At 43.3% G+C, this 10,574-nt stretch overlaps 1 protein-coding gene across 1 annotated transcript; it reads right to left on the minus strand.

Annotated features, from left to right (window-relative positions):
- Positions 1–5,060: 5,060 nt before the first annotated feature.
- Positions 5,061–6,008, minus strand: LOC136606113 (olfactory receptor 5AP2-like). Its single transcript, XM_066588994.1, has one exon. The coding sequence runs from the start codon at positions 6,006–6,008 to the stop codon at positions 5,061–5,063; it is 948 nt and encodes a 315-aa protein (XP_066445091.1).
- Between the last annotated feature and the right edge of the window lie 4,566 nt (positions 6,009–10,574).

Below are 10,574 nucleotides of genomic sequence, written 5' to 3' on the forward strand. Positions count from 1 at the left end.
CCCATCTGGACTCCTCCGATGCTGACGTTGGATCTAATGTAGCCGAGGAGGGGTTCTAGGCACAGGATAAAAAGGAGAGAGGAAAGAGGGCAACCCTGTCGCGTGCCGTTTGATATTTTAAAAGAGGAGGAGAACACGCCGTCTGCTTTAACCAAGGCAGTAGGGGAGAAGTATAGGCTAAAGATCCAATTTAACATGTTATGCCCCAATCCTAAATGGCAGAGTGTTTCTCTCAAGAAATCCCAATCAATCCTGTTGAAGGCCTTATCAGCATCTGTAGAGAGGAGGCATATGGGCATGGAAGATATTTTGGCCTGATGGATGATGTTAATAGCCCTGATAGTATTGTCCCATGCCTCCCGTAGTGGCACAAACCCCACTTGGTCTCTGTGAATTATATCACTGGGATAGGGTGATAAACGATTGGCGATAATCTTCGAGAAAAGTTTTAAGTCTACATTTAGAGATTGTAAAAAGATCACAAAGTACTATTGACCAAGCTATTGTATGCTTGACTGAATCAACAAAAGACTAAAAAGTACCATCAAAATTGTGAAGAAATCATAAAAGTACTAACCATCCAGCTTATGCTTGAACTGAATGAATAAGAGCCTAAAGGCATCATATAAGACTGGCTATTTTCATTCAAGAACAAGTATAATCGCCCATCGTCTATTCTAAATGGGCGTCTGCTTGAAGTTTCCTGTTTGTGAGAAAAATATATAAGAGACATTGAGTATTCAGGCAGATGGGAAATCACAATAACTCTGTGACTCTTGTCCTTTTGAAGGTGTCACTTTTTCCCGTATTTAGTGGATGTGTCTATCACACCCTTATGTATTATATAATTCCGCGGTTCAGAGAATCTGATAACGTGGGGTGTTCAGAGTGTCATCGAGTAAGGCAACCAAATACCAGTATGGCTGACCAACAGTGATCCACTAACAAATTTACAACGGGGAAGGATACCTAAGAAAATTAATGACATCCTGAGTTCTGAGTTTTAGAACTTCCTCTTAGACCTACCTACCTACCACATTGCTCTAGCTCTTATTAGATATACCTACTAGTATACTACATTACCTACTCTGTACATCAGGAAGAGGTTAATACTATAGGTGGCAAGTGGTAGAAGTCTCCTTTTGAGACTTGTACACCTCTACAAATATTGAGGTCTGCGTGTAGTGCCCTATTTGTGTTTTATGTTTTTTAAAGTTATCTAATAAAAAGATTCGTTTTTATAATTCTTTCTGTCTAAACTGTGAAGTAGATTTAGGAGGGAGATTGGACAGTAGCTCTGGCATTGCAAGGAATCTTTACCTTCTTTAGGGATTACCGTGATATATGCTTTCAAAGTATCTCTTGGGGGAATAGTACCCGAGGTAAGGGAATTGAAGGCTCAAAGGAAGTGAAGGGAAAGAGTTTCGGCAAATATCTTATAGTAACGGAGGGTAAGACCATCCGGGCCTGCTGCTTTTCCTGTGTGGGATTCTTTTAGTACCTGAGTGAGTTCTTCTTGCAAAATGGGAGATTCTAATGTTTGAATTATATCTTGTGGGAGCTGAGTAGAGATGAGCGGGCATGCTCGGATAAGTCAGTTACTCGAGTGAGCCTCGCTCTTCTCGAGTAACTGCATTGTTGTCCGAGCGTGCTTGGGGGGACGGCGGGGGTGAGCGGGGGGCGTCGTGGGGTAGCGCGGGGGAGAGAGAGATCTCTCTCACTCTTTCCCCTGCTATCCCCTGCCGCCCCCCACCCCCACCCCCCGAGCACGCTCGGACAAGAATGCAGTTACTCAAGAAGAGCGAGGCTCGCTCAAATAACTGACTTATCTGAGTGTGCTCGCTTATCTTTAGAGCTGAGGCATGCCCAAATTTTGGAGATAATCTTGAATCAATAATCTACGGGAGGAACGGTCTTGTGCAGTTTGAGGAGGGGACAGGTTGTAGAGAGACAGAAAATAATCACGGAAGGCCTCGGCGATCTGTTGCAGTTGAGGCTGTGGCCAGAAGAGGAGGAGATTCGTGGTATATATGTGCGGGTTCTCTCTTTCCTTAAAGCCCAGGCCGGAGTACGGCTAGGCTTATTGCCATACTCGTAGAAGTGTCTCCTGCATTTTGCTAACATGCCCTTGGCTCGCGCCATGTACAGTGAGCATACCTTATCCCTCAGTTGCATTAATTCTGATCCTGACGTAGCATCTAAGGTTTGTTTATGCGCCAACTCCTATATCTGAATGCCATCAAATAGATTTTTTAATTGGGCATTGCCTTCTTTTTTCACTCTGGACTCGATATTGATGAGGGATCCCTTAATATGGGCTTCCCGCACGCTGATCGGGGCTGTACCTTGGTTTGTGTTGTTGTTAAAGTATTCCTCTGGGGCATTTTGGATTTCATTCTTAATTAAAGGGTCTTGTAGAAGGGATTCGTTGAGACGCCACTGCCAGGTCATGCAATGTAGCAAGGGGAAGGAGAGTGAGATAGAGATAAGGGCGTGATCTGAAAAGGATATATTGTTAGTGTGTGCGGATGTGATTAGGGGAAGGCTCGCCTGCTGAGTCAGAAAATAGTCTATTCTGGAGTATGAGTTATGAGGACGTGAAAAGAAAGTGTAGTCCTTTGTGGAGGGGTGGAGAATTCTCCATGCGTCCACTAGCTGATGCTCGTGAAGTATCTTGCGAAACTTGCTATGTGTAGATCCAGGCATGCTACTAACCCCTCTAGATGTGTCCATGGATAGGTTAAGAGGGATATTTAGATCCCCCCCCCCCCCCCCTCAGTATCAGGGTGCCCTCTCGGAAATCCGCCAGATCCTCCAGGGCCCTCTCAAGGAAGGGAACCTGGGAGAAGTTGGGTAGATAAAGTAAAGCCAGGGTGACTGGTGTATCTGCCAACTTACCCTTGATGAAGAGGCATCTACCCGCACTGTCCTCCCACTATCCAGATGTTCCCATGGGATGGAGCTGACCACAAGGATGGAGACTCCCTTGTACTCCCATGCACTGTGGTAGACATTTGGATACTGAGCCGTTTAGTAATAGAATCTGCCCTGAAATGTGTTTCCTGAATTAAGGCGAAGTTTGCTTTTTTTTGCCACAGAAGGCGGAGGAGAGAGGACCTTTTCTCCGGTATACTCAGGCCCTGTGCGTTAATGGAGACAATATTTAGATTAGTATTAGTGGAAGACATCATTGAGTGGAAGGCGTCTCTGCCACAGCTCCAAGGTCCAGGCAAATAGCTATGGGAAACAAAACAGGCAGGGAAGGAAAATAAGGAGAAGAGGAGAGAGAGGAGAAGAAAAAAAAACACCCCAAGGGAAGAGTACAGGGAACCCCCGAAATTGATTTGTAGGGAAATTTCAATGGGGAGGGGTGTAGAAACCATACAAGGTACCAGAGGGAGAAAGGCAAAATTCAAGAGGTAACTGAAGGGCGTTTACCCCTTATTGACCAGTTTAGAACCAGACTGAATCCACCCTGAACAACAGGAGCAAAAAGAAAGAGAAAAATTTTAACCTTTCAAATATTAAACACGAAACACTGCCCCCTTTACCAGGGAGTAAATCGCGGCCCGGGGAACCCTAAGTGGGAAACGTAGAACAGCAGGACAGAATGAAGAAAGCACTCCTAGAAAGTGACCTGTCACCAACAAGGAATAGACAAGTGATACCTGGATGTCGAGGAGCCCTGGCACCCACTAATGCAGAACCCTGAGGAGACTTGAAAGAAGAGATAAAACAAGAGAAAAAAACTGCCCGATGGGCAGCATAAACTATGAGGCCACTTTTACGCCCTCCTCCACTCCACCCGTAGAAAGGCTATGACGATGGAATAATCTCTGAGAACTGAGCTAACTGCCCAAGTGTCCAGCATCAGTCTTGTCTTTGAGGTGACCTTGTGGGCATTCCTCTAGGCAACCCCGTTCTGGGAACAAAATCTTCTTCCATCGGCTGGTTGAAATTGGGAGGTAAAGTCCAGTTCGGAACTGCTATGGGTGGGGTCTCCAAGTTCATTGGAAACTTGACGGTAAAAATGCGTCCCCTCTTCCTCAGAATGATGTGAAAAGGATGGCCCCATTTGTACGTGGCATCTGCGGCACGTGTGGCCTCCAACAACGGTCTGACGACCCTCCTCATGCAAGACTACAATCAGACTTTGCACTGACTACTCCAGCTAGCAACACCTAGGGACCATAGTTCTTCAGCCTTTAATCTCTCCAGGAGAATATGGCTTTAAGCTGCTACGAATCCCCAGGGTGCATTATCAGAGTAGCCTCTGAATGGCAGAGTGAACAGGTGACAAAATCAGACAAGTCAAGGTTCAGTACTGGAAGGTCAGAGAGGGTACACAGAGTCAAATAATAACCAAGTATCAGTCAGGTCCAGAACAGGGTCAAAACCAGAAAAACTAGGACAGAATCCAGATATTAACATCAGAAGAAGAAAAAGGAACACAAGGAGTAAACAAATACAAACACACAACATAGCAGGGATACAAATACTGTAAATGAAAAGAGAACAGAAAATACAGGATAACCACACTCATCACACTCATTGACAGAAAGCAAGAAACCCTTATTGGTGGGCTGTCTGAAGCTGACAGACAGTTGAGAGGAGAATACAATTCTTAATTAAAGTGATATACACACTGGAATAAATACATTGAATGCAAAAGTTCCCTAAAGCTATCACTGGGGTCAAAGTGATGATGTCAGACCCATAGGTTCATGACAGTCGCACATACTCTGTAGCTCAGTTCTACCACCAAAATCCGGTTGCGCATAGGTAGCGGAGGATTTAGTGCACAAGAAACTATTTCTTCTCACCAGTACTGAACACAGATGGACATTCTAAGAGAGAATGAAAACCACTATGGGCCACCATAACAAGTATGTAATAGTAAAAGACACAATGGGCATGGGAGCATTTTTTTTTATGATTCCATTTGAAAAATGTTATGTTTCATTTGATCTAAATTCTCAAATAGGATATTTGCATACTAAGCAACACTTTTAATGATTCAAATGATATACAGTAGGGAAAAAGATAGTTACACGAGTATGCTATACTAACAACAAAATTAGTCTACATTTCTGTCTGACTTTCATGAATGCTCTTGAGACTTCCTTATTTCTTAAGCCATAAATTAATGGGTTAAGCATGGGGGTAACAACAGTATAGAATACAGAAGCAATTTTGTCTTGGCTCATAGCATAGCTAGAAGATGGCCTTAGATACATGAAGACAATGGTACTGTAGAATATGCCAACTGTCATTAGGTGGGATGTACAGGTAGAAAATGCTTTCTTCTTGCCTTGTTGGGAATTAATGTTTAATATAGTTGATATAATATAGCTATAGGACACCATAATAGTTGTCAGTGAGCTGATTTCGGCAAGACCTCCAAAAATGAACATCACAAGCTCATTTACTGTAGTATCGATACAAGAAAGCTTTAAAAGTGGTGGGACGTCACAGTAGAAGTGGTCTATTATGTTGCTTCTACAAAATGGCAATCGGAAAGTGCATGATGTATGAATTGATGCATTAAGATAACTCGCAAGGTAAGCAAGGCCCACGAGCTGTTGGCAAAACCTCTTCCTCATTACTATCCTATACAACAGGGGGTTGCAGATTGCCATGTAGCGATCATAAGCCATAATTCCTAGCAAGAAACACTCAAGAGTAACTGAAGCACCAAACAGATACATTTGAATTAGACATTCAACAAAGGAAATTGTCTTTGAAAATGAAAGGAAAGTAGCTAAGGTCTTCGGTGTTATGATAATAGAGTAACAAAGGTCTAAAAAAGAAAGGTTATTTATGAAAAAGTACATTGGAGTATGAAGACGAGGGTCTCCTCTGATGGCTACCATGATACCAACATTAGCCAGCAAAGTGACAATGTAAAATAGTAAAAATAAGGCAAAAAGGAGAATCTGGAGCTTAGGATCATCAGTAAGACCTGAGAGTACAAAGTAGGAAGGTTTTGTGTCATTCAATGCATTCATCACTTGCTTTTTTATGAAGAAAACTGAACCTTTATGAAAAAAAAGAAATGTGACAACAGATTATTTGAATTTGGGTCAGTAACTCATATGGTGTCAATGTTGTCTGTCAGGCGGTAACAGTATCCGTCATGGAATGGATCCGGGACTGCCATTAGTTTGGTTGTTCTGCTCCTATATTGGAAAAGAAAAACGGAAATAGGAGCACAGATGTGAACTTAGGCTATGTTGGTTTCAGTCAAGTACAGGAAACTGTTGTGACATTACAAATGGGTGGTTTAAAGGGGTCTTCCCATCTCAGCCTAACACGGCTGTAATGGGAACACTGCTGATTATGCGATGTCTGGACTGACAGAAATAGCTGAACCACACTGTTTCCGTAACTCCCATAGAAGTCAACGAGAGCTAGGTAAATAGCGTTACACAAGAAGTTATCACACTGTATCTGTAGCTCCTGAGTTATGGAAATAGTGTAATTCACTATGATACGTTGTTTAGGTAACTTACATTGACTTCTATGGGATTTATGGAAACAGTATAGAGCAGGGCGCTTGGCTATTTTTGTCCTACCAACTACACTTTGATATCGCATTTGGGGTGGCTGGGCACAGTAGGGGCCAGAACTCAAGATAGATGCAGGTCCCAAAGGTGGGACTTGCACATATCAGACTGTTATGGCATAACTTGAGGCTATAATCTAAGGCATATAATTTTTAAGTCAGATTAGTTGCTGTGACATCACAAGTGGATTTTAGTCAGGTTAGTTGCAGAGACATCCCAACTGTTTCAGTAAGGTGAAATATTGTGACATTCCAATTGGGTTTTAGTCAGATAAGTTGCTATAATTTTATGAATACGTTTACAGATAGCGCATGTATCTGGACCAAAACCAAAAGTAACATAATTCTGATGTGCATTTTGATGCTGATTTAACCCCCTCGTTTGAATGAGTGAAATACTCAGCAAATCTGCCTAAAATCCATGTCAAGATCTCACTATTGGCTTGATGAAGGTGCCCGCTTTGAGCACCGAAACGCGTTTCCCACTGTCCTTGTCTTTGGATTGTATGTATATCCATGCTGGACTTGGAGACTACTTTACAACATAGGTGTCGACACTTCTAGGAGGGGGCTTTTTGCTAGTCATACCCCCCTCCTCCAGAGTAAGTGCCGTTCTTGTCTACAATTTGCTTTCTTGTATCTATGCTTTTGGCTACTGCCACATATCTTTGAAGCACAGAGGAACTTTTTATTAACAGTGCCATGTCAAGATGTGCGTTATTTTTGTCACAGAAAATCCACAGCAAATCCGCCAAGTGTGAACAGACTCTAAAGCAGCATTCATGCCAGGTAAGCTGCTGTGCCATCACAATTGGGTTTCAGGCAGGAAAATAGCTGTCAAATTCAATGACATCACAAGTGTGTTAAAGTGAAGTAAACTGCTATGACATCACAATAGGGTATCGGATACCATGCTGGTATGTATGTAAGCTGCAGTGACAACTAGTCAAGTAAGCTACTGTGATATCATAAGAGTTTCAGTCAGGAAAGCTGTAATGACATCACAACTGTGTTTCCATCAGGTACCTGTTGTGACATCATAATTGGGTTTCGTAACAAGTTTTAGCAAGATAGGCACACAGCAGACCATACGTACCATCAAATTCGCAGTTAAAAGTAAAGAAGCCCATACTGTATGCTATTCTTGCGCACTGTTGTTGGTGTCCACCACTCCATTCCATGGAATATGCCATTCCAAGTTGCTGCTGGAGCTTTCAGTTTGAATTTCTATATTTGCTTAAAGAGTTAAGTATTTTGAAAAAGATTAATACAGAGAAAATGACATTGTTCCAAATTGTAAATGTGCAGTGAAATTAATTCAGTAAAAATATTTAACAGAAGTGTCAAAGCGCTGTTCTGCCGAGAACACCTCAACTACGCATTATATTACGCAGAATTTTAGGAATACGTTTTAAATAAAGCTATTATTAAGGGGGTTGCTCTGCAAATAAATAAATAATAATTTAATCTAATAGATCATGCAAAAGATTAGTTTTTCAAAATGATCCTGTGTCTAGATACTGCTGGTATACATGTAATGTATACTCAGGTTCAGGACATTGGTCAAACCGTCTTGGTGCCATCAAAGTGTCTGATGGAATGTCTAGGAATGTCACTAAGTAGCAAGTGACGAACCAAAAAAACATCTTTGACACACTTTAGAGTTTTGTCAATTCTGATACAATAACCAGGTCAGCCTTTGTGAGATAGGTATAATGGGGACAATTGGCGGTGGCAGGAACAACCATAGAAAGTCTAATACCAAAGTCTTGACTGGATCTGATCTGAGGATGGATGGTTGCAGACACTATGCAGCAGTGAGGTCCGTCATGTCAGTCAAGCCTGGATATATATCTAATGAAGCTACACAGTGGTATATTCAGGGGTTGCAGGGGTCACAGCTGTGAACTGGCCCCTTGGCCAGGGAATCCCTAAAGTCCTCCTTGCCACTGTTAGCCAGTGCCATCAGCATGAACTCCCGTGGCCCGATTGCTCTGTAACTCAGTGCAGGGGTAAAGGTACCAGTGCCACTATTATAACTTATTGGAGGAAGAAGAAGTACGGAGAACAAAATTTACTTGGAGGGAGGGGGATTCTGGAGCATGCAAGACACTATTATTTAGCAAGGTTACAGTGAAGCACTATTTTGGAGAAAGCAGGGGCCCAGAGGAGCACTATTGGGGGTACGCAGGGGTACAGAGGTGCACTATTAGCAAGAGTTAGGGCACAAAGGAGCACTATTAGGGGCAAGCAGGGGTACAGAAGAGTCCTATTAGGGGGAAACAGGGGCACAGAAGAGCACTATTGGGGCAAACAGGTACAGAGAAGCCCTATTGAGGGAAAACAGAGGTACCCAGGAATACTATTAGGGGGAAAGCAGGGTCACAGAGGGGCACTATTGGGAGCAAGCAGGGCTACAGAAGTGCCCTATAGGGAAGGATGCAGGAGCCCAGAGGAGCATTATTGGGGTAAAGCAGGGGCATTGAGGAGCATTGCTGGTGAGAAAGCAGGAGCCCAGAGGACCACTGTTGGGGAAAGCAGGGGCACAAAGGTGTACCATTGGGGGGAACGTAGGGGCACAAAGGAACACTATTGGGGAGAAGGCAGGAGCCTAGAAGAGTACTACTGGGAGAAAGCAGGGGCACAGAAGAGCACATTTAGGGGAAAGTACAGGCATTGAAGATCACTATTGGGGGGACAGCAGGGACACAGAGGAGCACTATTTGAAATGAAAGTAGGGGCACAAAGGAGCACTATTGGGGGGTAACTAGGGGTGCATAACAATATTATTAGAGGACAGCAGGGGCACAGAGGAGTACTACTTGCGGGAAAGTAGGGGCACAGAAAAGTGCATTTTGGGAAAGCAGGGGCACAGTCGCGCACATCGGGAAAAACTGGCGCACAGCAGAGCACTATTGTGGGCAAGTAGGGGTACAAAGGAGCACTATTGGGTGGGAATGCAGGGGCACAGAGGGACACTATTACTAATACTTGGGAGATAGGGACAGGGGAACCAGAGGACCACTATTACTTTGGGGAGAAACAAAGGGAACATAATCAGATTGTGAGGGCACAGAGAGATCAGTATTACTTTGAGGGGACACAGAGGGACCACCATTACGTTGAAGGAAGACAGAGGGACCACCATTTGTTACTACATCACAAATTGGGGAACTATTACTGTGCAGAAAAAATAGGACATTATTACTTTGTGGGGCACAAAGGCAGAATTTTTGCTGTGAGAAGAATGCGGTCACTACTATTTTGTGAATAACTGAGCAATGTCGCTGCATCTGGGAGGGGGGGGGGCAAGCAGAACTGTTGCACCTTAGGCACATGAGCCTCTAACTACACCCTTGAAGCTACAGTTTTGCTCCATAGGACAGAGATTACTTCTGCCCAAGACAGCACTACTTTGGTCTGTCTCTCTCTCTTCCTTATGACTACTGCATACGTTTGCCATAAGCACCTTGTTTTATATCTTGGGTGCCATTTAGCAATCAAGAAGTGATAGTTGAAAAAACTTAGGGCAAACCCAAATAGAGGGTGCTGCCAAAACAGACAAACACCTTGCTGGAGGCAGGTGTAATATAACACAGACTGAATTGGCAAAAATATCTGGTAGGATGACACAACCTTCCATAAAACAATATAGAAGCAGCAAGCCTAAAGGTTTTTGACCAACGTACTTGGCTGTCCAAGGATGATGAGAAAGCTGCATTTTCATTCTAGAACATGTATGACACCCATGCGCCAAGAGTTGGTGGTCACTGGTCACACATCCTTAGTAGCTCAGTCCCATCACCTGGATTCCCTTATATATGTTGGTGGAGTGTTTTTTGCTATTGTGCAGATCGGCCAATAAGAATCTGCCAACTAGGAACGACTTCTTCTCAAAGGCATTTAACACATTAGGTAGACATTCTGAGATGGAATCGAAAGAACACCAGGAGGTACCATAATCATTATATAACAGCAATATCAAGACAGAGGAGTATTTTTTTACATG

This window comes from Eleutherodactylus coqui, chromosome 1 (assembly GCF_035609145.1).
Source record: "Eleutherodactylus coqui strain aEleCoq1 chromosome 1, aEleCoq1.hap1, whole genome shotgun sequence".
NCBI classification, from domain to species: Eukaryota; Metazoa; Chordata; class Amphibia; order Anura; family Eleutherodactylidae; genus Eleutherodactylus; species Eleutherodactylus coqui.